Source organism: Plecotus auritus (genome assembly GCF_963455305.1).
Source record: "Plecotus auritus genome assembly, chromosome: 5".
In the NCBI taxonomy this organism is placed as follows: Eukaryota; Metazoa; Chordata; class Mammalia; order Chiroptera; family Vespertilionidae; genus Plecotus; species Plecotus auritus.
Window position 1 is genome coordinate 134,729,924 of NC_137776.1, and position 27,038 is coordinate 134,756,961.

At 39.3% G+C, this 27,038-nt stretch overlaps 1 protein-coding gene across 2 annotated transcripts in view; it reads right to left on the bottom strand.

The window, feature by feature from the left end:
- RIC1 (RIC1 homolog, RAB6A GEF complex partner 1) overlaps nt 1-27,038 on the bottom strand; it is a 115,978-nt gene that overhangs the window by 10,281 nt on the left and 78,659 nt on the right. For both annotated transcript variants that reach the window (XM_080670555.1, XM_080670554.1), the window contains exons 9-22: nt 26,436-26,580; nt 23,711-23,759; nt 22,011-22,163; nt 20,182-20,367; nt 15,109-15,147; nt 13,864-13,974; nt 12,935-13,024; nt 11,519-11,679; nt 9,241-9,379; nt 6,158-6,274; nt 4,964-5,692; nt 2,764-2,922; nt 2,542-2,678; nt 648-934 (exon numbers count right to left, since the gene is read on the bottom strand). In XM_080670555.1, the coding sequence (XP_080526681.1) occupies nt 648-934; nt 2,542-2,678; nt 2,764-2,922; nt 4,964-5,692; nt 6,158-6,274; nt 9,241-9,379; nt 11,519-11,679; nt 12,935-13,024; nt 13,864-13,974; nt 15,109-15,147; nt 20,182-20,367; nt 22,011-22,163; nt 23,711-23,759; nt 26,436-26,580 (2,502 nt within the window). The remainder of the gene's footprint in view (nt 1-647; nt 935-2,541; nt 2,679-2,763; nt 2,923-4,963; nt 5,693-6,157; nt 6,275-9,240; nt 9,380-11,518; nt 11,680-12,934; nt 13,025-13,863; nt 13,975-15,108; nt 15,148-20,181; nt 20,368-22,010; nt 22,164-23,710; nt 23,760-26,435; nt 26,581-27,038) is intronic.

Consider the following 27,038-nt stretch of genomic DNA (forward strand, 5'->3'; position numbering starts at 1 on the left):
GACTGATTATATAATGCCACCTAAGAGTCATCTAATATCATCAAATCTTACTAGAACTAGGCAAAATTTTACTCTGTTCATCTCTGATGTGATTTTCCTTGGTTCTAAGATGACATGAAGTTTCCAAATGCCATAGTTAAAGGCTTTTGTTTCAATTTTCATAAGTGACAATTAGAACAGTCTTCCTTAAAAAGACTTGAACTAAAAAACTTTATCTTTTAATTTTTCTTTCACCAAAGTGCAGTTTCACTTTGTCCTCTCCTAGTTTAGAAGATGGGCTCTCAAAGATGCATTTTTACCATTTCTCTGGAATGAGCTCTGTCAGGTAAGGAACAATTCCAAAACTCCTTCCCATAATAAGTGTGGTAATTCTATATTCAGTCAATTCTCAACTTGAGAATCTGAGATAACAATGGCTATATTTATACATTGGATTTCAAGGTCACAAGTCTCTTGAGACATAGGTTCTACTTTATTCACATCCTTGATCAAAATGGTGGATGATCCGACTGATGTACAAAAACTTGGCTTTTATCTCTTCCTGAGTTTGGAATGAAAAGACTTCTTTGAATATCAACTAACTGCAAACTGTCTAAGTTCCTGGAGTAAAATACACTTGCCTGTACCTTGACACAAGCTTGCACTACCTGTTCGGAGTTTGCCATTCTTGAAAGGAGAACTGAGAGAAGAGGCTGGGATGATGGGAAGTGGCCACAGGAAATCTTTATGGAGTCTCTTCAGGGCTATCACAAAGTTGTCCACTCGGGCAGCTCGGGCACGCTCCTTGCAGAGCCAACCAATGAGTTCAAAGCCCAACTGGGCTGCAAAGCAACCCAGGTCCTTGAGCCGAACTTCCTCTAAGAGACGCCGAGCATGTCTCCAGAGCATCATGTCAATATACATGTTTTCTGCACAGTCGCTGTCTTTACTCCATCTGTAAGTGGGAACACAAGGAAGCTACAGAAAAATCTTTACTGGAAGACTTCACATACTTTTACGTAGTAGCACTGAGTGCGCAGATAGGGAGGTAAAAGATCCAAGATCTAATTCTGATTGAAGAGGAGGATAAAGTATTAGGTCTTCTCCTCCCTGTGATACACCAACCCGCTGAACAATGCCTGGAACTCAGCAGGCTTTTACAACATAATTGTAGAATGAATACATGGAATAGGAGAAAACAGGAGGCAAAGCCAAACCAGGAAAGAGGTGGTAACTGCTTGAAGGAAAGAAAGGGAGCACATAAATGCTATATTTGAAAAGACCAAGGAAAAGAGGGAAGGAAATCAGATCAAAGAAACTAATGAGAAAGTGAAATGAAGTTTCTTAATGTGAATTACGTAGTTATGTAAAAATACGAATAAAAAATAATTTAAAAAAATTAATGACTTCACTAAATCCAGTCTATCATCCCTTACTCATGGGCGCTGGTGTTCCCACCCGGTCTGTAACGGTATGTGGTGCTTCTGGAGAGAGGCAGCACTGGAGCAGGCGGCATGGACTCAAGTCTCAGCTCTGCACTCATTAATTGTGTGAACATAACCAAGTTTATTTTCTGGACCTCTGTTTCTTCACCTGAATCATGTGGGTAACAACAGTACCTACCTTATGTACCCTTAACAGTTGTGGAAATAATTAAAGACCTATACATGTAACAGTTGTGGAAAGAATTAAAGACCTATACATATAAATGCCAGAACCATGCTTAGCACATAGTGAGCACTGAGTCTGCATTAGGATTTAAGTTCAGGGTATGGCTGAGAAGCTTCTGTTTGCCTGACAACTGTTTATTGGTTGCATTTCATGTGTATACAGCCCAAGATTGTGTGTATGTTGCAAGTGGGGGTGATATTAATGGCTGTGATATGGAAAAGCAGTTAAACATCACAATAAAAAAAGTTCAGTAAGCTCTATGTGCCAGGCACTGCAGACACAATACGAACATTATGAAAGGATTAGGGAAGAGGAAAGAAAACAGGAGCCAAGAACATGCAACACAAGAAGGAATCATGGACCTCACAAACGGGGAAATTCTATTTTATAATGTTCAGTGTGAGTCCGTAGCTGACCTCTCAGAAGCAACAGCCCACCCATGGAGGATGGAGGTTTCCATCTCCAGATGCACTTCCTTGTTGCTCTCCCACTGTTTTAATGACTTCTCCAATCAAAGTCACAGGAGAGTCAAGCATATGAGGACTGAATTTTATTTTTTTTGTCAAGAGGTACAGTTGGAAAGGAGGATAAAATGTTGACTGTAGGAAGGCTTTTGGATTACCTGCAGCTTTATTATCTTCCTTTTTATCCTATAATCAAGTAATTTAAAGTTAATTACATTCAGAACAGGTATATCGAGACCTACTCTAATACAAGGGGCAGAAACTGTAGAAGTGAACTTTGGAGGAAGAAGGGAAGATTTTTGAGAATTGCAAAAGGAAGTGCAAATAGATCAAGTAGTTGTTTTCATGAGATCTGACTTTACAAATGCCCTGAAATGAAATGTGTCACTCAACACCCTAAAAGCATAACAGCTTTTCATCCTTTTACCTTTTTCCCGAAGGCCCAGATGGCATACTTAGTGTTTTCTGTAAGCTGAATTTACTAGCAGGTACGTTGTCAGCGGACTGGGACAAACTGATGCTACGATTCCTGAAGAACTCAAATCCTCCGCTTGAACTGGGTTCCTGAGAGTGCACACAACGTGCAGTGCGGTTAGAGGGGATGCCACATGAGTATATGCCCAGAGAAGCTGCCCTATTTGCAACTAACCTGAGCTGTAGGTGTGGATGGAGGTGTCTCAGATTCTCCAGAGCCAATGGCTTTAAGAAATCGAATCATGTGCCGACATAAGTCCCACTTGCCTTGCTCCAGGGCTGTGTTGAACAGAAGTGTGGCATGTTGCCTGCTTACTGCTGGGACTTCCATATTCTACAAAAACAACCAAGACAAGCATTCCTTTTATACTGCAAATAATTTGGGAAACTATGAGCAACTCTTTATCTCCATGGTTCCCTAAACCCAGAGGAGAAATGCAGCTGCAACACCGCAGGGGACAGTTTAGCAGTAAAATTAAAGGAGCACTAGAAGTATCAGACAAGAAAAGCTGAGGTGCATACTGTGCCGCGTAACATAAATTGTGATTACTGAACTCCCACTACATGCCAGATCATTATACAAACCTCACACACACTCTTTCGTTTCTCCTAGTGAATCGGCAAAATAGGTGCGTCATTCCTATTTCACAGATGAGGAAACTGAGTTAAGTGACTTGTTGAAGCAAGAATAAAAATCTAGATTTGCCAGACTCCAAAAACGCCCAGGTCTGTCTCCTGGGACAGCTTTCTGAGGATGGGACTTAAAAAATCGTTGCTTTGGGCAGTAGTATGTAGTACTGTTACACAAACAGCATTCTTTCACAAATTTATTTGTTATCCTCACCCTAGGATATGTTTGATTTTAGAGAAAAAGGAAGGGAAAGAGAGCGCAAGAAAAACATCGATTTGAGAGACATGGATCAATTGCCTCCTGTACTTGCCCCGACTGGAGATTGAACCTGCAACCTAAGTATGTGCCTTGATCAGGAGTCAAACCTGCAAACTTTTGGTGTACGGGACAACATTAGAAACCAACTAATCCACACGGCCAGGGCTCTTCCACAAATTTAACCTTACTGTCTGCTTTGACCTTCACGGAAAGGTGACTAATAGACAAGTTTAACTGTAATTAATCCACAGCAACTTAGGAATTCTGATAGAACAAAAGTTTCCAATTCCAATGCTTCAGAGATCACTGAAAGTCTAAGGAGTGACCTAAAAAAACAACAACAGCCAAAACCGGTTTGGCTCAGTGGATGGAGCGTCGGCCTGCAGACTGAAGGGTCCCAGGTTCGATTCCAGTCAAGGGCACGTAACTTGGTTGCGGGCACATCCCCAGTGGGGGGTGTGCAGGAGGCAGCTGATCGATGTTTCTCTCTCATCGATGTTTCTAATTCTCTATCCCTCTCCCTTCCTCTCTGTAAAAAAATCAATAAAGTATATTTAAAAAAAAATACAACAAATAGCTGCATTAATTTGTTTCTATTTTTATGATTCTGTGGCTCTTTAAGATTAATCAAAGAATCAGAATTCCATGGCGGTCCAGCCGATACTCTGCTGGAGTATCTCTGGTTTCAATCAGTTGTCATTGCAGACAGGAAATCTGCTTCAGGCAGTCTGAAACCAGGTTTATGGTTAGCTTCTTACATCTGCAACAGAACTTTGCAATCATCAAAATTTTACATCAGACACACAGGAACAACAACTATCAAGCAGCCTTGTCAAATATATAATGAAGCAAATTTTCTAGAGTCTGAAAGAACACATTATTTTGAGAACTGCAATGACAGTAATTACTGTGGCAGGCCTGAGACCTCTTAACTCACTGTGGGGAGCCTCATATAAGGTGCTCTGTTATGACCCAGGCTCTAACCGAGTCCCTGCATCAAGTCCACACTACAAGGAAACACCTATTATGCTAAGGCGGCTCAGACAAACCCAGTAATATTCATGTTACATGTACTATAATACATATAATATGACACTTCTTCAGTATTACTCAAAATAATATTATAAACTCATCAGTCTGTTTTAGGCCTATTTATGGACAAACAGGATTTTTAAAACTCTACAATGTTACTATCAAGCAATGAATGCATAAATAAGTGAACAACATGATATTTCTCTGTGTCCCTTCCTCTCTCTCTGAAAATAAATACAATTAAAAAACCCTGCAATGTTCCTTTTTAATATTCAAAGAAATTTTCTGTTATTTGATAAAAATAAGTTCTTCAAAAGCAAAGATATAAACTGAACAGAAAACAGGACTGAATTAATTCCTTAAGCACAATCACAGTGTCAAAACAGGACGTTTCTTTTTCCCCAGAAGTTTAAGATCATTAATTCTTGTATCTTTGTAAGAAGAGAACTGTTACCTGTAAGATAATAAGGTAAGAGGCAGCTGTGTCCAAATCCTGAGCCATCAAACATTCTTCAAATAAGTCCTTGGGGTTTCCGACGGCTGCAAAAAGGTAGTTCCACAGGGCATACTCGGTCTTCCTGGCACAATGCACAACGGTCTGCAGGAAGAGGGGGAACTCGGTGATGAACTTCGCCACTGTGGGAAGCAGAGGGTCGGGAATGGGCTCCCGTGAGGTAGCTTCCTCTTCCAGCACTTCGTGGAGCATGAGCTCCAGCACGTGAGGGAAGTAGGGTAACGTGGAGCAGGACTGGGCCAGGAGCAAGGCCTGCTCCCCGAGGTTCCTGACCAGCAGCTGACGGAGGATGTGGTGGAGGTAGATCTGCGAGGTTCTCTCCACGACACAGAAGGGGAAGAGCACCTCCAGCTGCTCCCTAGCACTGCTCCGAGTGTACAGAGAGTCGTAGAGCACAGTGTCATTGACAGCACCGAGGACTAACGCATCTTCAAACAGAACCGCCAGCGGATAAATGTTGATGTGGAAAGGCAGCATGATCCGCTGGGACAAGAAGGAATGGGGCTTGCGGTGGTCCCTGGGGAAGAGAGGGAGCCAAACTTTCATCCCTGCCCCTCCACAGCTCAGCCAGAGGGCCTCCAGAAGGTGCCGCTTTTGTTTATTTGCTCGACACGTAGTCCATACATTTTCAACAGACTGAGCTAGTACAACAGGAGGACAGAATGGCAGCTGGAAAAGGAGACAAGAATCAGGTTTTTTTTTCCTATTTAATCTGTAGGTTAAGTTCCTAGGCACTAATTTCCCAAGACTTTCAAAATGCTAGTACAACTTTTAAGGAAAATTACGGTAACTTATTTAGAATTAGAGTTAATAATAGTCCCCTGGCCTTTCAGAGTATGTGTATTTAAATCTAAAAACCAAAACCTATGAACTTCACCAGTTTATACTATTTTCCCATTAGAATTTGGAAATATAGCCTAAGCAATAACATCTGGAGTATGGAACATTTTTTTATTATTTCGGGACCTTATCCTTCACCCTTCACAAATTGTTTGATACCCCGAGGCTTAAGATTAATTTCACGTACTTTCTTAGTATCCAAATCACAAAACAATACTCTCCTCTTAAATTATTTTATTTCCTCATCCTGATGCCATACATTCTTAACGTTCTAGACGTTGTGCATTCACTCACCAATTTCCTCTGGTTCGGGTTACTGTCCTTCTCCCGGATCTGTGGGCCTGACCGGTCCCTCTGCATCATGATGAGCTGCCCTGCAAGATTCAGCATGATGCTCTCTGCATCACGAGCCTGAAGAAAAAGAAATTGAATCCATACTAATTTTTAGGTATGTTTTCAGCATTTTCTCCCCAGCCCCTAAGGTTTACAGTTTAAACGACCAACAATATTTATTGAGTGTGTACCCCGTGTACCATTCTGTTAGGCTCTGTGGGTATGTACAGAAGCTTTCTGACTAGGGTAGGAAATGCCTAACACAATGTAATTAATGAATATGCAAATGAATATAAAATTGAGGGCTGAGCTGAATTATCTTGGAAAAACTAAGAGATCTTCAGAAGTTCATAAAAATGAGAGTTTAATTCAGTGATCCAGGTGGCATAGCTAGAGAAGGCTTGAAGCATGAGGAAGACATACATGGGTAGGTGGGAAAGGTTTGGTACTCTAGTTGAAGAACAAATGTAAATTACATGGATAGGCTGGAATAATTCTTTTGGGAAAGTGAGAACAATCTGTCTAGATTAGGAGTATTATGAGAAAAACAGTGGATGGTAACAAATCTTCAGTTATAAAGAGGAAGAGTAATTTGACTAAAAACCCCCCCCCAAAAACCCCACAAAACAAAAGCTTACTGATATCCTAAACATAAAAGGTAGAAAAAGAGAACTGAAGCAAATTCTACTTTCTTCAGCTGGACCCATGCATTCAACATTTTCTAATGATAATATTACAATATGCAAGAACAGGTGACCACAACAGCATTTTCAGGCAATTTTAATGAACTCTTCAGAGACCTATAACCCAAAAGAAGGGACAACCTGTATCCTTTAAACCCTAAATCTAAAGGAACCCTACACACCATCTCTTACCTCCCCAAATCCCTGAAAGATTATTCTCATTGGAGTTTCAGAGATAAGAGCTCCCTCTCATGGGGGAGGCATCTCACTGTTGAACTGTCCTCACTGCTAGCTTTTTAAAAATCTTTAATATTAATGAAGCCATGCTTTGCTGTAGCAATCTTGGTCTTCCCTCTGTGCAAGATGTATTCCGTCTATTTCCCATTATAGTTTGACCTCAATCTGCTCTTTACCAAGTTAGATATCTCCTCTTTGTGAAATGCCCTCCTAAAACAGGGCACCCAGTACTAATCATGCTACTGATTGCCTATTATATCTGAGATATCAGGAGTCCCTTTTTTCCTAATATGAAAATGGCAAACATAATTAAAAGTATGGAGAATAGTATAATTAAGCCCCATATTCCAATCATCCTAATTCACAATTATCAAGATTTTGTTGTATTTGTTCTATCAATCCCTTTTATAAAATTTATTTTGCCAAAGTATTTTAAAAATAGCATGCCATTTTTATCCCTATACACTTAATCTGCATCTCTAAAATATATGAATGTTTGCTTACATAATCATAATGCCAGTATCACATCTAATAAAATTTATAATTCTTCCTTAGTGTCATCTCTCAGTCCACACTTAAATATCTTTGTTTTAACAGTGTCTCTTTATAGTCAATCTGACTCAGGATACGCATTACTTTTACCTGTTATGGCTCTAAAGTCTTATTTAGAAGAGTCTCCTCTTACTATACTTTTCTCTCCCATGTCATTAACTTGTTCTAGCTGGTCTACAGAATGTCCTACATTCTGTTTCCTGTGGTGTTAAAACTAAAATTCCCTGTATCTCCTGTGAATGGAAAATGACTTTATACAATTTGGGTTCAATGTTTTTGGTAGTAACTCTTCATGTTGCATCACCCGGGAAGCATGCCACACCTCAATCTCCCACTTTAGTGATAAGATTTATTAAGACTAAGGTATGACCACCTCATCCTTTCACTGTAAAACCCCCACCAACCTTTTGTCTGATGATTTCACCTAATAATAACCATTGCCTGAATCAGTTATTTCCTTGGGTGACTCTTTAATTCTTACATTCCTCCCACATCTTTTGCCTAGAATTCTTCTGTAAAACAGAACTTTTCCTTATCAACTAGGACTATCTGGTTACCATGACATATTTTGCAGAGGAAATGGGACCTTTATTTTAAAGGAGTTTCATGAAAGTGCCTTAATAGGAAGCAAAAGACAGACTGAGCAGAGAGGAATGACAAATCTACATGGAATTTTCCTGCGAAAATGGGTTCCACATTGACATGAAGTTTACAAACCATTGGTTTAATGAAAGGAGCCTTGGAATAGAAGTTATGCAACCTGGGTCCTGGTGGCACCACTACATGCTTTCACCATAAAAGATAGCATTCTCCTTCCTCTTTCCTCATCATTAACTAATGGAGTCCTCTAAACTTAAATCCATGCTACTTCTTTCCATCTTCTTTGTCACTGCCCAAGTTTGGGCCACTAAATGCAACTCACCTAGATCATTACAATGCCTCCCAGAGACTTTCCCTACATCCTGTTTTGTCCTACTCTAATTCATTTTCCTCCTTACAGTTAGAGTACATGTTATAAAGTTTACATGTAGTAATATACCAGCTTAAAATATATTAGACTTTAAGATAGTCTGAAGTCTGTATCAACAACAGGACTCATGTCCTGACATTCTATGCTTCAGTCACCCTGAAACTCTTCCAATTCCCTGCACATGTCATGTTCTCTCTTATCTACAGGTCTTTGCACTGCTGTTCCTTCTGCCTCAACCGTCTCTCCCTCTCTGTCCCCCTCTCCCCCCACTTTACTTAATCACCATTTGTTCTTCAGGTCTCCATCTGAATGGTACAGAAATCTTTTCTGATTGTTTAGACTACTCGTGTTTTTGTTACACACACTTAGAGTAACCTGTACTACTTTTGGTACACACCTCACAATTGTAATTACTTATGTATATAATTACTTCTTTATTGTTGAGCAGAAACCATATTTAGCTTGCACTGTAACTCACCATCTACATATAAGGCATATACTAGACAGTATTTATTTAATCAACAAATAAACAGTTCCCAATATCAACTTAAAAAACTAAAAACTGAGATGACAATTCTAAAGAGCTCATAACAGAATGATACCTGCTGTGGCATTTTCAAGGTGATTCCATTCTCTGTACTCACTGATGTCAGAGTGACAGATACTACCAGGAAAGGGTGAGGAATGTAGCGTGACATGGAGACTTCCTGAAGAACTTGGATACCAGCAGTAGTATTTGGACTGAAACAACAAAAAAGAAACCCACACACCTCAAAAACAATTCTAGCAAGGTTGCTCCCCCCAACCCCGCTACTAAAAGTATTAGATTTCATACTATGGAGACCCGAATGCCTTCTACCTATTGTTCCCTCTTCCCCGAGTATCCTTTACTAGTAAGCAGCAGACTGACAAGGTTGAGGCATCCACAGGGAGATGAGGGAGAAAGAAAGGAAGTAAGATGTGAAAGGGAAGAAAAGCTAGGGAAGAATGTATAAGAACAGCTTAGTTGGTTGAGAAAGGATATAGGTTTTATCTAGACTAGTAAGATTTCTTAATTTTTATCTTTACATTACTCTTCAATCACTATTCTACTTTACCAAATACACACTTCATGGCTGCTTAAAAAAAGAAACAAATAAAAAACCTGAGAGCAAAACAAAACTCGAGAGGCATGATCTAAACGCTGCAAGCCAACCAGATGCCAAGAGGAATGCAGGCAACACACAGCAGCAACAGGACTGTCCGCTTCTCCTGCCCAGACCACAGCTACCAGCTCAGTGGAAAAGGTGCATCTGCTGAGGACATGCTTCCTAATGCCTTAAAGCTGCGGAGTCCTTAGATATTACGCAATTATACCATGAGATGGACTACCAATAAAAATTTTAGTTAACACTTTAGGAACAGCTTTTTGTCCAGTACCATTAATTTTTCTAGAATATTCGCTTATTTCACTTAGCCAATTTAAATTAGTCTGAGAACCTAAAGCAGTCATATTTTAGTGCAAAAATTAAAATTTAAAAGATATCAAGACTACATTATAAAATTTCCAAAAGCCTCCTAATATTTAAATAAAAAAAGGGGGAATAGTAGAAGAATATCATGTAAGGAAAAATATCCTGTAAGTAAATTACATCTAGAAAATTTTTACTTTAGAAAATTAACTTTCATTTGTAATGCTAACAGCAAGACACCCATGAAAAACACACATGGTGTCTAAACAAGCCAAAGGAAAATTGTTTGGGCAAAAAATAAAAAAGGATCCCAAGTCAAATTTATAGAAAAGATTGCTTTATTAACTTTTGGTCGAGAAAATGTTTGTATATTTTCAGAAAACACCTCCAAGACCATGTGTATTCCTGCAACAGAGAGGAATCGACAGGACTGCTCCAGCCATGAAGACAGAAGAGAAACAGTCCAGAGATGGAAGACGCTGACGACACCTTGCCATACTAGCAGTCAGCAGCTATGCACTGCGGCAGGTTGCCCAGGACCAAACCAGAGAGGGTTGGACCTGCATTACCACCATTTGTCCACCATCCAGAACTGAAATATCATCGCTGACATGTACACATAAGGAACTGTTTGACACTGAAATCGGGACTCAAAAGAACTGTTGGCCCAGAAAGAAACTCACTACAGACTGTTTCATTTGCCTCTCAGCATAACCATTATTGCTTGTCTCATTTTCGGTTCTTATAAGTGTATTTCTAGAATCACATGATCTCACTCATCTAGGGGAAATAATGAACATAAACTGATGAACAAAAATAGACCCGGAGACAGGGAAGCATCGATGAGACTGTCAAACCTCAGAGGGAAGGTAGTGGAGGGTGGGGGAAAGGGAGAGAGATCAACTAAAGGACTTGTATGCATGCATATAAGCCTAACCAGTGGTCACGGACAACAGGGGGGTGGGGACATGCGTGGGGAGGGGTTTGGGATGGGAATGGGGGGATGAGGACAAATATGTGATACCTTAATCAATAAAGAAATTAATATTAAAAAAAAAAAAGCTGCAGAGTCCTTAAATTTCCCCATGTGTCTGGGATACTTGGGTAGTGACTGACCACTTGTTTTTAAGGTTGTGAAAAAATTAGTATCTGAAAGGTTTACCCCACCCCAAACTAGATATTATTTTCAAATGAATCCAGTAAAATTACCCGAAGAAGTTAGTGCCGGCTTATTTATTTATTTACTTACTTTGGTAGCTAAAAAATACTGTATGAATATCACTAATTAAAATTCCTTGTTTTTAAAACTCCTAAAACAAACAAAACCCCCACTAAATACGAAATTAGAGTAGCTTTTAAAACATAAAAACTACAGAGGAAACATGATACACAGGAGCAAAGAGTGACTTGTCACATGCTCTGGACTTACCCCTCAGACTTGCTCTCAATACTGTACAGGCATATTGAGCAGTCAGCTCTAAACACTACCACCATGTCCCGGAACACACTGAGCAGTAAGGTCTCTGCCTGTGCTTTGGTGACGTGAGCAAAGGCATTGTCCAAATTCGATGTTCGCAAGTAAACTCTCAGCTGCAGAAAACAGAAATAAAGAAAACTGGAAAAACAAGATGCCTACCAGACATGCCTAAATCCATGCTCTTTATCTACTGACGTTTTTCAAGAGGAGTTAAAAGGTTAATGTGAGCATTAATAATAAATGGATGTTTATATTTTGACAGGGAAGGCTCATTCTACAAATAATCAAAAGATGAAGTGATCAAAACTGAGACTGTACTATTATGATACTCCTTTTAGATCTGAATATTTAGACCTAACTCAAGGAGACAAACAATTTCTCAAAAATAAACATACAAATCAATAAACAATCCTTACAACTTTTCTTCTTTTAATTTACTTTTTAACTATTTACAAACTTTATAGAGAAGGTCTAACAGATAAAAATCATTAGAAAAAGTTATCTAGAACTCCTTATTATCCCTTTAAATTTTTTTAAAGTAGTAACCTGATAAAGGAATACACTATTGATAAACTCCAACAACATCGAGGAATCTCAAAATAATTATGAGTGAAAGAAGACCAAAAAAGAGTATGATTCTATTTATAAATATTTCTAGAAAAATGTAAACTAATCCAAAGTATCAGGTACAAGGTTGCCAGAGAATGAGGTGATGGGAAATTGTAGCTAGGTATGTGGGACAGGAGGAAAAATTATAAGGAACCCAAAGGAAACTTTTAAGGGTAACGGATATATTTATTATCTCGACTTTGGTGATTGTTTCTTGGTGTGTAAATGTCATTACATTAAATTATATACTTAAAAAAAAAAAGTAGTAACCTGTAATGAAAATCCCATGATCTAAAAATGCCTAATTCTTGATTAAAAAATAAAAAGTTTTATTTATTTTCCAATAAATTATCTATACTAATTAGACCGGGAGACCTTCTGGATGTCCTTCCGGACAAAGCCATGGTGACAGGCCGAGGCAGAGGTGGTTAGGGGTGATCGGGCCAGCAGAGGGGGCAGTTGGGGACGATCAGGCCGGCAGGCAGAGTGGTTAGGGGCGATCAGGCAGGCAGGCAGGCAGGTGAGCAGTTAGGAGCCAGTGGTCCCGGATTGCGAGAGGGATGTCCGACAGCCGATTTAAGCCCGATCCCTGTGGCCCCGAGGGGTCCCAGACTGGAGAGGGTGCAGGCCAGGCTGAGGGACAACCCCCACCCTGGTGCACAAATTTTGTGTGCTGGGCCACTAGTTTTTATATAAAACAAAATAGTGACTAATATCTTGAAAAATAAAACAATGCTATTTTTGAGAGAAAAAACTTACCTCTTCTTGACGGTCACTTATGTTATAACATGCAAGGACAATAAAATCATTCCACCAGGCTAAGCCACCTGTCACAATCATATTTTGCTCCTTAAAAGAAAAAAGAAAAATTACCTTTATTTATGCTGCCAGAAATTACATTAATACACTAATAACATATTCTAAAAAAATAATGAAAGCTGAAGTTATTTCTGTTCTAGTCTCATACTCCCAATTAAACATTACTCTAGGGTCTTTATTACTGATTCATATTCTATTGAAAAATATAAACATTTCTGTAAGACTGAAAATACATCATTCAAAATAATGGGAATAATGCAGCATCATTATTCCCACATTCAAAGACCCTCATTTAAATTCTGGCTTTATCATTTATCAGCTGCTTGATTCTGAATCCTAATTTCTTCTATAAAATGGTAAGTAACAATAGTGCTCTCACTGGGTTGATATGAAGATCAATGCACTAACATATATGAAAGCATCTTAAAGTGCCTGATACACGGTAGACACCCTTTAAATATTAATTTCCTCCTATTTGATTCATGCAAAATTCAACTGCATTTGTTTGTATGCTACCCAAATATTCGTATCACATGCACACAAGACAAGCAGAAAAATGATCTCAAATTTTGTGGAAGTATATCCTGATTATATCTGATGAACTCAAGTTGGAATGTAAAAGTAAATCCTCAAGTTAAAAAGTTATAGTCTCTGATCTTAAAGAAAATGAAAGACAAACCAACTATCTCAACACAAAATCCTTCATCAAGTATCAAATACTTTATGAGAACTGACTCATACATAATCCAACATCACTTAATAGTTGATTTTATTTCTAAATAAGCAAACAGTGATTTACATTGTAGTTATTTCATACTGTAGTCTTCTTTTACTTTAATAAATCAATTTTTAATTTCAAAAAGACTAACCTGGGTAATGTTTCCAAAAAGTTTCCATTTTTTGGTGAGTAAAGAGTAATGTGCAAAACCAAACTTGCCAACCACAGCAATATTCTGTCCAAGCTTATCAATCGCTGAAAACTGATTAAAGAATAATAATTAAAAACTCTTCCTTACAAACCTATATTCTTTATTAGATATAAAGAACTTAGTATTGCACCAGGCAAAAAGACTATTAATAAATGAAATGTAAAATTTAAAGTTCTATCCTATATAATAAAGAGATAATATGCAAAATGACCATCATTCCAACACACAAGATGGTTGCCCCCATGTGGTCAAAGATGTCCACCCCCATGTGGACACAAGATGGCCGCCACAAGTTGACCAGCAGGGGAGGGCAGTTGGGGGTGACCAGGCCTGCAAGGGAGGGCAGTTGGGGGCGATCAGGCCTGCAGGGGAGGACAGTTGGAAGCAATCAGGCCTGCAGGGGAGGGCAGTTGGGGGTGACCAGGCCTGCAGGGGAGGGCAGTTGGGGGGGACGAGGCCTGCAGGGGAGGGCAGTTGGGGGCAATCAGGCCTGCAGGGGAGGACAGTTGGAAGCAATCAGGCCTGAAGGGGAGGGCAGTTGGGGGGGACCCAGGCCTACAGGGGAGGGCAGTTGTGGGGGACGAGGCCTGCAGGAGAGGGCAGTTGGGAGGGACCAGGCCTGCAGGGGAGGGCAGTTGGGCGGGGACGAGGCCTGCAGGGGAGGGCTGTTGGGGGAGACCAGGCCTGCAGGGGAGGGCAGTTCGAGGGAACCAGGCCTGCAGGGGAGGGCAGTTGGGGGCGACCAGGCCAGCAGGGGAGGGCAGTTGGGGGTGACAGGGCCAGCAGGGAAGAGGAGTTGGGGGTGACCAGGCCTGCAGGGGAGCAGTTCGGCATCGATCAGGCTGGCAGGGGAGTGGTTAGGGGGTGATCAGGCTGGCAGGCAGGCGAGTGGTTGGGAGCCAGCAGTCCTGGATTGTGAGAGGGGTCCCAGATTGAAGAGGGTGCAGGCTGGGCGGAGGGACACCCTTCTCCCCCGTGCACGAATTTCATGCACTGGGCCTCTAGTATATTTACATACAACTTACACTTATCTAAATTATAGATGTTATACACTAACAATGTAAAAAGGATCAAGTATTAAAATCTTTACTTTTATTAATGCACTCATTGAAAGGCTCAATTCCCAGATTGCCTCTTAACAGCAAATGCTATCCAATGAAAGTTAACACCAACAAAATAACTTACCCTTATAGGCCAATTGCTCTCTAGATAGGTGCTGGAAATCTAAAGAAAATAACACATTCGTTTGGTAAGACTTATGAAATGAATTTAAACCTTAAAGCATTAACGTCACAATATGAGATTCATTTTCTTATACAATGTTTAAAGAGTGTCCAAATATGGGTATTACTAGCAGAGTAGTTGGCATTTACTATTTGTATACCAGCCAATATTTCACATCTTCTCTCTTAGTCATTTCATTCTAAGTTTCTAGACACCAGGCTTTTCTTTTTCTTTTTTCTCTACACAGTTTTTCTTTGTTTTAAATATTCAATACTCAGCAAACATGAACTGACAAAAGATTTTTAGAGATACACCCACAGGGCCGCCCAGCACTGTGTAGATGTTATCTGCAGTTTGGGCTTGCTGATCGGAACTATCCTCAAAACAACCTTACCTAGTAAAATTAAAGCCCCTGCAAGAGCTTTGTTTTTATTATTTTTATATTTTTCATTTCTGAATAAAAAAGCAATGCATGCTTATAAAATTAAAAAAAATTAATATAAAAATGTACAAAGTACAAAATGAAATGCTCCTGTAACATCATTGCTCAGGGCTAACCACTGGGTAGTTTTTACTCTATCTCTAAACAAACATCCATGTACATGTAATATTGTGTATAAGCTACTATTTTTAAAAAAATATATTTTATTGATTTTTTTACAGAGAGGAAGAGAGAGGGATAGAGAGTTAGAAACATCGATGAGAGAGAAACATCAATCAGCTGCCTCCTGCACACTCCCCACCGGGTATGTGCCCGCAACCAAGGTACATGCCCTTGACCGGAATCGAACCTGGGACCCTTGAGTCTGCAGGCCGACGCTCTATCCACTGAGCCAAACCGGTTAGGGCATAAGCTATTATTTTTGTTGAGGTGTTCATTTACAAGAACTTTTAGTATTATTACCCGTATTAACTCATTATCTGCAACCTAAATAATAAAAATGCCTCCCCATGTTGTCTATCTTACATCTGTGTACATGGGGTCTTTATATCACTCCAACAAGAATTTTAAACTTAACGAATTCTCTATTAGCTATCAATGTAGATTAAATAAATTATAGCTTTACAGAGACTGATTTTTTTTTTAGTAGCCTACTGATTAAGTCATTTTCATGAACATGTGGTGAATGTGGGGTGAAAATTAACAGAACGAGAGAACAAGGAAAGAATCTTTTGATCTTGGAGTAAGAGAACCTTCAATTTATTTAAATTTATATTCATTTTACTCAAAGAAAAAATATTACATATTCAAAAAAAGAAAGCCAAATTAAAAAGTCAAGAAAATGTCATCAAATCCAGTGGGATTCTTTGCATGATATGAAGATAAAACGAAACCAAGTAAAAAATAATATGCTGAAAACATCTGCATTAACCTGGACAAAGTTCATTTATAAAACCATTTGTTAGATTTCACTTATTATCTGGTAAGCCAACCTATATTCTAAATAAATTACTAGCTGTTTGTACATTAGAAAATTTTAACTCCAGTGCTGAAATTAAAGATAACGGTGTCACAATATATGCTTGAAGAATGCTTAACTTGTATCTTAATGGATATGCCATACTATTCAGGCCAATAATAAAACTCACTTGATGGGTGAAATTAGTTCAGAATAATGATAATCTAAGGTCATGAATAGGTGGCAAAATAAAAGATGAAAGTAGTTTTGTAGGAGGCTGTAAGGAAAATTCTTTTCTTTTTTGGATGAAGAAAACAGTCACCTGAAGGATGTATCTGGAGTATAACTGGGCCAGCCACCCATGACACTAAAAAGAACACCCTTCCCCAATACCTTGGTGTTTCATAAGCATTTATGAAATGTGTGGGTGGGTAGAGCGCAAGGTGGGTGCCAACACAAGGAGTTTCTAATCATGGGAACCTAGGTTAAATCGTATATGATCACACTCTGATGAATATCTGTAAGAAACAATTTCTTCTTTTAACCCCCGAAAGTCTCTGAGGTGCCACAAATGGTTTATTTTCAAAACTCAAAGTGCTTTATTACCCATGTAGTTTTGTATCTGAAGATGCCATAAAATAATAAAAAGTTTTATCTTTACCCCAGTAGGTCACTTTTACTGATCTGTGCCACCTGAACTTTGAGCTCTGCCCCTAATACTGAGAAGAAGAAATGGCAGAAGGAAAAGCGGCAGCTAATAAATACTGCAGAAACTCAGGTCAGGATTCCATACTCAGGCTCACAGCCATGCCAGACCACTGAGAAAACTGAGTGCTGGGGTACAGAATCTCTACTCCTAACTTCTTAGGGTTCTCTTCAGTCTCAAAGAACCTAATTTTTTCTCTTAAAGTCATTCTGCTAAAACCCTGTCTCCTGCCTAGACCCACTTCTGTCTGTAACTGGTGAGACTGTGAGGGCCTTCTTCCTAGAAGATTTGATCTGTGCCAACACCAAACATGGTACACAGGAATGAGAGTAAATCATTTATAAATAAAATAGCCTTTAGAATCCTTGCTGCTGACATGCTTAACACATTGTAGGTGTTCATCTCCCATAATTCATGAAGCTTACTTTCTAAATAGCCAGGTTAACTAGAAAACCAACATTTCAGAACACTGGGTGGTAATGATTCGTGCACCCTTCAGTAATAAACACTTATATTAGACAAAATGCTGAGTATTAAAATAAAGGGCAATCAAAGAAGGAACATACCCTAATACCACAAGCATACTGTTATTTTTTTTAATTTCATATTTTATTTTTTTTATTTGTGCTCCATCTGTCAACAAACTACTTCCAAATTTTTAAAAATGTGTAGCTAGGGAAACTAAGTTAAAACAAACAAACAAACAAACAAACAAACAAACAAACACCATCTCTACCAGCAACTACCAACCCTGCTTTTTATAAGTATCTGTGATGTTTTAGTTAAAGGAAAAAACATAACATAGAATCTTCTGATCAGGAAACTAACAAACGCAAGGGAGAAAACTTAAACAAAACACCCAGTAATTTAGATGAGGAACAGACAGAGCAGCAGAATTAGCTGGAGCTTATTTGATTAACTCTAGCTGTACAAAAAGCATACAAACAAAGCCACTCTGATGGACTATGTGGGCACTTATCCTAGACAAGAGCATGTGTTGAAGCAGGGAATGTTGTCTTGACCTGTTTCTTCAGAAAATCATTGCTAATGGCTAAGGACATGAAAAGTAAAGCACCAAAATTACACGAACACTATAAACACCCCACCAAAACATCACCACACTGCACTGACGCATGCAGTTGGAGTGCCAGCAAACAAAATACAGGGTAAAAACATTGCCAAAAAGGCACATTCTAGGTTTTAGCTCAAGGCCAGCAGCATATTACATGATTCAATATTTAGTGCACAGGTTTTGAAATACGTTAGACTATTACTTTAGCTTACATTATGGTAAGAATAAGTCTGACACTACTCTGCTGTGTGACCTTGGGCAACTCACCTAACTTCCCTGAGCCTGTTTCCTGATGTATAAAATCCAGTTGAACTACATGATCTCTGAGGTCCTCCCAGCTCTAAAAATTCTATGAGTCTATTATAACTTAATTGTTGTGGGAGTACAACCCTGCATTATTTTCATTAGTTTTAAGGAACTGAAAGAAATTAGGTAAAGCTAGAGTTCAACGAGTTCATTTTTCCAAATATTGTAGATATCTGAAGAACAGAATGACAGAATCTTGCTAGTACCTACTTTGTCTAAAGTTGTAAAATCAGTGTTATAGGATTCTAATATGGGATACTTCACAGATGGTTAAGAATCACAGAATCACTGAATTTTTGAGCTGGAAGGAAATTCAATTTTTGTTATTGCCTGAGGGATTTTGAGTTCCAGACCTACCTTCTTTGATCCTCTGCTCTACTTGGCTCTCTGGCAACACAGACCTGGCTAGGCAGAACTGGCATTGATGCTAGGTCAGTGTAGAATGAATAGTTCAAAGTATGGGGAAATGAAAATAGCAGAGAAATGGCTATAGGAGAGAAGGGAGCAGTGGAAAATTTTAGTCAAGGAAGTAGCTGATGCAGTTTTATTTAAAAATTGTTACTAATTATAAAATGGTATGCACATTGTTTGATTTTATGAATTTATTAATGTAAGTTAAATACTCTTGACATTTTAGTGTATACCGCGTCAATGTAGATTTTCTTCCTTTAATTTTTCACCTAATGACCATTCTTCTGTCTCTCATTATCTCTATTCAGAGTCAACTGAAAGTGACATGGAAGCTAAAGTAAGCTAGTGAGGGAAAAGTACAGAATATAGAAGGCAAAGAATTGTGGAAAGAGAAACTGACTAAAACCATAATCTAAGAGTAGGCACTGATGTACCTAAGGCATTTTGATATCAAAAGGTGAAAGAACACACTCAGGACTGAAACTGTATATTAAAGTTTCTTTCAAGAAACTTCAACTTATTGATTAAACTAAATTAATTTTATTTGGTATCAAAATTTTCATATTAAATGCCAATTTATCAGAATTACTATAAGAAACTGCTAATTTAAAGTTGTAGAATGAGTAATTTGGAACAAGATTAAGTAATAACAAAATTATTAACAATAAAGTTTTATGCTGACCAGAAGTCTGAAAATTTGGTTTAAAGTCAAACAATTAACCTCAATATGTCCCAATTAGGACTACAAGGCCAGCTGCTGCACAGGGTACTAATCAATATTGTTAGTTTCCATGAAATTACTACATTTTTGCCTATGCAAATTTACAGAGCTAAATTTATACTCCCAAAAAAGTTTGGAAATAAAATAGTTTTGCTCAGTAAGAGGGCAAAACATAAACTTCCTATTTTTGAAACTTACTATTAAATGACTTAAAGCAGGTGGTAATATGCTCTACATCAAGTGGAAAGAAAGGAAGCAGAAGACAAGAAAACAAGAACATGGAAAAGCAAAAGAGACACATGACAGTCAAAAAGGTCAAAAAGGTTTTCAGTTTTCTAAAGCAAAAGAGGAAATATCTAAAAATCTGCTCCAGGTGCTGTCTTACCGAGGACTAAGTCAACAGCCAATGAAGACTTACTTGGACCACATGCCAATGTCGATGTCCGAGTAAAGTGCTTAAACCCTGAGACTCAAAACCGCCCTCTGCCAACGAGCTGGGCTTATAGTGAACTGAAGAACTCCTGGGGTTCTGTGTTTGTGAGGCCTCTCCACAGTTCAAGTACAATCGATCTTCACCCTGAAGCAACACCTGCTCTTGGTTACTCTAGATGAGGGAAAAAAGCAGCAGCAGGGCAAAGAAGGAAATAAAAACAACTCAGTATTAGGTAGGGGAAAGTAAGTAAGTACATAAATTTAGTTTTATTACAGGAAATGTACCATATATCTTAATGGTGATTTTCCTCACAGAAGACACGACTACAAAATGATCTAATGTACTGTTATATTTCAATTCTTACTTCCCAGTGTAAATGAAATTTTTAAGTCCTTTCATCATATAGATTCCAAAATATGCCCAGGTTTGCAACTGCTATAGCAGTAGCTTTGATTACTACTTCAACATGGCAATGCTATGAGATTGTCCATCTGAAAACTAAACCTAACTACTCATTATCTAAGTTTACAAGTTAGTTTCACATAAAATGCCTCATGAATGGTGGTAAGAGAACATGTCTGGTTGAAAAGCTTGTGTATGTGCTCACTCATGCCCACATGGCAGGAAGCGGTGGGTTGGGAAGGGGATAACATAATGCTGGAGGATCTTTAAGCCATGGGAGGAGGAAGGACAGGCTTAAGTCCGTGGTCCTGGTTTGGAACAATTCAGTGATCACTTGGGAAAATGCTTGGTTAGTGCCAAGGACTGTGCCAAGTTCCGAGGATATTTAGACAAATAAGACAGTTTATTTTCTTAATGATAATGCCCTAGTTTTCAATCAGAAGGCCAGGAAACACGGGCAAAATTCTTTAGTGGCTATTCAAATCAGACAGATCAGTGCCCCAGAGATCCTCACCATCCCATTGTAGTACAAATGTTGTCTTGACATAAAGCTCAAGGGTGCTTTTAAATTGTTATTTGGGATGGGGAGAACAAGAAATACTCTATTTTTGTTTTTCTGGGCATCCTTATTCTTCAACTATAGTAATAAAAGAGTCAGGCTATTTCCACATTCTTTCTCAATGTGTTGTAAATTTTAGCTGCACCAAATATTTAAAAACCCATTGGTGGCAGATATTTAGATAGGCCTCCTAACATGTAACATATACTATTATTACATATTAACAATATATAATATTAATGTTATTTCAGATTGGTAAAACATGAGGAATTTAAATTATAATTTGGGGCAATATTTTCCCAAATAGATTCCTAGGCATATTTTCTTCAAGGTATTCCTTAAAATTTCATAGTTACATAAGCTTGGGAAACACTGGTTTTTATACACCAGCTCCTGGACTTTCATAATGCATACTAGCATGGGAAAGCCCTGGAGACCTACAATGAAGAAATCTCTACAGCTTTAACTCCCTTATTTCACACAGAACATAACCTTTTCTTATCCTGTGTAATTGCTATGGATATTTCTCATAAAGCCTACTGGAACACACTTTGGGAAATGCTACTCAGATAAAGACTAAATTTTATTCAAGTTATTTAAGTAAATCAGTAAACACTGCTTTTCCTCAAGTTGCTTGTGATCCTTTCTTTTAAAAAAACAACAGCTCAAAAATAAAATTTTGGTGTAAATTCAACAGAAATTAAAAAAACAATACAGAATCACAGAAAATATACAAAAGAATATGCCAATTTTAAGAGTATACTCAACACGTGTGTGTCATAGGAAAAGTCTGATTCTAATATGAAAGCCACTAAAAAAACACCCCAAAACAGTTTTAATTAAATAAACTTACCATACAAGGGTTTACGGTGAGTGCACTCTTGATAAACTGAAACAGCAAAATGCCAGGCTGTTTAACTATACTCTTGGACTCAGACTCAATTTCAGTATTTTGAGAACCAAATCCGCTGATTACCCATAGGTGATAGCCTTCTGCACCCCAGCTCTGAGAGAGAGAAGGAGGGAGAAAGAAAAGGTAAAGGGGGGGAAATCAAAACACTAAAAAGTTTCTTGTTATCCTTTCTTAGCTTCAAATATTCAAATTCTGAAATAACCAACAACAGGCTTTTGAAGGTCAGAGAAACTATGACAAACAACCCAGACAAGCATCTGCATCCACTGCAAATACCTACATCAACCACAGGCCAGCTGTCTCAGTGGAAACCCCCAACCCTGCTCTCTACCTACAATAATGAAAGCACTACACATCAATCTTCACTCTTCTCCATTAATTTAACTGACTCTCAAATACAGAGACATTCCTTACAGATGAAGACCCAGTTGCCTCGCTGAAGCTTGACACACACACAAAAAAAGACCCAAAACAGGTGCAGTTTGCATGGAGCAAAGAACAGTGGATTGGAAGCCATGTGACTTGGGTTTTCCCTCCAGCTTGGCCAACCTATTTGGTTTTTCAGGGTAAGTTTCTTACTCTGTAAAATGGAAACATTCCAATAAATTCTCCAGACCCAGCCAATTTTAATATTCTATAAATCCCATGATAGTTAAAAAAAAAAAACCAAAACCACCAACAACAAAAAATTAGTGATTTCAAATCTGCAAGGCCAAGAAAATAGTAATGGGGAGTCGAAGAATTGTTACAAAATTTCAAAAGTGTAATATTTTTGCTTTCCCGTGATAAAAGTTGTACAAGCTAACTAAAATGCTTATTAGGTTCTTAGTTTATGACTGAAATAACTTAGTGAGGCTGATAACATTGGCTATTGCATGCCATTCAGAAGCACTGACTGGCAGTTACAGAAATGGCATTTGTTCAAAACCTATTTTAAAATATGGAGGTGGGAATAGACATCAACTGGGGTTCTTGGTTGTGAAAGGTTAGGAAACACTATTCAAGTCTCATGGGGATTTTAATGCTTCAAGAAACAGAAGGTCAGGAAATTTCTTCCCGTGTACAGCACTCATAGCACTAACGTCACAGAGATGGTACGCAGAGAGACTGCAGTGAGACACTGCTTTTATGTACAGACGGGTTACACCTCACTGCTTTCTAAAGAAACACATGAAAATACTGTTGTGAAAGCAACTACAATTCTCTTGATATACATTTATAGAAAGTTCTAAAAATGTGCTCAAATAATGCACAAGAGCATGGCCTCCAGGAAAAATAGTCAATGAGCATGTTAAAAGAAAGGAGGTCATGAGAAGTGGGTGCTAGTGAGTCACACAAGAAATGGAGGTATATTTAGGAAATATAATGGTCTCATTTCACTATGGCACTATGTTCTCAAAGATGATGGGGTTTGCTAAGCAAAACCAAAATTGGATACTGAAAGTTGAACAGACTCCTGATTGAAACAACAAACAAACAAAAACAACCTTTTTTTTTTTTTTTCCCCCAAAGCAAGAACTGCATGAGAAGAGGCTGCTGAGACTAAAATAGCTTTGTAATTTTATCAGACCAACGTGAGGGGAAAAAAAGAAAAATCCAAGTTTTCCACACTATACCAGTATTTTATAGAAAGTACTTACCATAGAATTGATTTTAAGGGGATCTTTTTTGGTACCATCAGACCTATAACTAAAACAGAATAGAAACTTAATTAAAAAGAGTCATCTAATTATATATAAGTAGTGGCCCGGTGCACAGATTCGTGCACAATGAATTAGAAGACGTATTTTAATATCGCTATTCGCCCTCTCTCTATAATAGAAGTGTCAACCAAATTCACAATTGACACAGATCGAAACACACGTGTGTGATTGGTGCCAGCAAGAGCTTTATATGTATCATGCATGTGTGAATCAACTTAGCCTTTTATATATATAAACTTGCTTAATAGGACCTGCTTTCTGATTTAACTAAACTTTTTCCAGCCCAGTGAAACACCCTAACTTCTCTTTCAGGTAATTGTCAGCAACACAGCAGTAAATATCATCACGAAGCAGATTATTACTGTAGATCACGCAGGGAGAACAAAGGGTAAAATATTTAACTGCAGCAGTGTTTGATTATATTCTGTGCAGCGAGAAAACCTTAAGTCATTTTCAAGGTCCACCATTTCTTCTTTTCAGTCGGGTCAAATTTCTAAATTTTCTAAATCTCCGTTTTCTGGCTAATGGAAAGAAAATAGGATTCTACCAAGTCTCCTATCTACCTACTCCAGGACTGTGAGGATCAAATGAGATGAGGCACAGGAAAATGCCTCACAGACATTTGGTTCAAGTGTAAAATGTCTGCACCTGGCTATAAAGCAAGTCGTGTTCCTGGGCTGAAGAAATGCTGGGCATTGCTACTTGATGTCATTACCCGGTACCCACAGCGACCTTTGCTGGGCTGGGCTTTGGGCCAATTTTGCACCATGGGATCTCGGCAGCGTCGGCTGTGATTTGGTGGGGTGTCACTCTGGGGTGGTGGTGGGACCTGTGTCCGACTTGGGAGAAGCCGAGTGTTGCTTCGTTGGTGCCAGGTCCGCGATGCCGTTTCTTTGTAAATGGCCAGTGCGTGTCATGGCAGCTCCTGTGTTGAGCATCTGCCCCCCTGGTGGTCAGTGCATGTCATAGCGACCAGTCAGACGGCCCATGGGACACTTAGCATATTAGCCTTTTATATATATAGACTAGAGGCCTGGTGCACGAAATTCATGTACAGGGGGTGAGGGGGTCCCTCAGCCTGGCCTGTGCCCTCTCGCAGTCCGGGACCCCTCGGGGGATGTGGGGAGCGGGCCTAATCTGGCAGTCAGACATCGCTCTTACAGTCCAGGACCCCTTGCTCCTTACCACCCACCTGCTTGCTGCTCCTTAGCGCTGCTGTGGAGGCAGGAGAGGTTCCCACCACCGCTGCTGCACTCGCCAGCCATGAGCCCGACTTCTGGCTGAGCGGCACACCCCCTTTGGGAGAGCACTGACCACCAGGGGGCAGCTCCTGTGTTGAGCGTCTTCCCCTGGTGGTCATTGCGCATCATAGCAACCGGTCGTTCTGGTCTAATCGTCGCTTAGGCTTTTATTATATGGATATTTAGCTTTAATTAAAAAAAGCAAATTTATTTTGTATCTTTAAAATAGAACTACATAATAATGCCTGAAATAGAAGACGGCCTAGGTCTCCCACTGATGAGACACAGTCTTCCAGGCCCTAAGTAACTTCCTGGCACCACCATGCACTTTGGGAACATGAGTTCCTTTCATCAGCACTGAGGTTCATAGTAGTATAGGAAGAGGGCAGACATATCAACCCACCCCTATCAGTCCATGCAATAACCTACCCTATGAGATAATGTAATTTTCCATTTCCTACTAGTTACTTATCTGCATGGCTTACCACTCTTATCTATATACTAGAGGCCCGGTGCATGAATTCATACACCAGTGGGGTCCCTTGGCCTGGCCTGCGGGATTGGGCCAAAACTGGCTCTCCGACATCGCCCAAGGGGTCCTGGATTGCGAGAGGGTGCAGGCCAGGACGAGGGACCCCACCAGTGCACGATCAGGGCCAGGGAGGGACATGCGAGGTTGGCCAGCTGGGGAGGGACTGCAGGAGGGCTCCAGGGTGTGTCTAGCCCATCTCGCTCCGTCCCAATTGGCTGGATCCCAGTAGCAAGCTAATCTACTGGTCGGAGCACCTGCCCCTGGTGGTCAGTGCACATCATAGCGAGCAGTTGAGTGGCCTTAGCATATCATTAGCATATTACACTTTGATTGGTTGAATGGCCGACTGGACGACCGGACACTTAGCATATTAGGCTTTTATTATATAGGCTATAAAAGCCTAATATGTAAATTGTCCACACGGGAGTTTGACCAGGAAACTGATGGCTAGTTATGACATGCTCTGACCACCAGGGGGCGGCACGGAATGAAGGAAGGCCCCGGCTGGCTGCCGGAAGGTTCTGATCGGCCCTGATTGCCAGGCTGCCCTAGGGATCCTACCCATGCATGGATTTCGTGCACCAGGCCTCTAGTTAAATAATAAGCTACTTGAAGAGAACCATATTTAACCCTGAATCTAACATGCTATCATATAAACAAAGGGGTTCAATAAGTAACTGCATTTTTATTGAATAAACAGGAAGTTTTAAGAGGATGGATATTTGCAGTATCAATACATTCTGAACAAATTAATTCTGTATCTTACAAATTGTTTTGGGGTAACAGTCAAGGCAAAATGGTAGCTATATGACATAGTTTTTGAGTGTGTGTACTGTCTGAGAGATAGTAGAATTAAACTTTTATCTAAAATTTGTCTTTATTGACTCACGCAAAATCTCCTCCAAGTGTACAAATCAGCTGAGCTCCAAACACACTCCATAAAGAAAAGCCTCCGCATTCCCAGGTCACCATTACAACACTATTGTCAGGAGACCACCTGACCAATTTAACTGCTCCTGTTTTGTTCCAAATATCTGTTAAGAAATTGTGAGAAGAATTAAAAATAAATGATTGCTCCAGAAATACTTATTTTTTAGTCTGTATTTTCAAGTTGAAATAAATAGAAAGGCATGCGTGCTTCAAATAATGAGATGAATCCTGCTCATTTAGGGTTATTTGAAGACTGTAAGGACATTAGCCTTGACCTGACCCCTGACCTAAGCAGAATTAACTTAGTGCCCAAGTTACTTATAAGAAATGAAAGCAGTTTGGGGTAGTATCAGCTTGAATAACTACAACTGTGTATGTAGCATTAAAGTGTTTGGTTTTGGCCCTGGCTGGTATGGCTCAGTTGGTTGAGCATTGTTCTGTGCACTTGAAATGTTGCTGGCTCAATCCTCGAGTGGGATGTGTGTGGAAGGCCACCAATGTTTCTCTCTCTCTCTCTCTCAAATCAATAAAAAACATTTTTTTTAAAGGTCTTTGGCTTTGG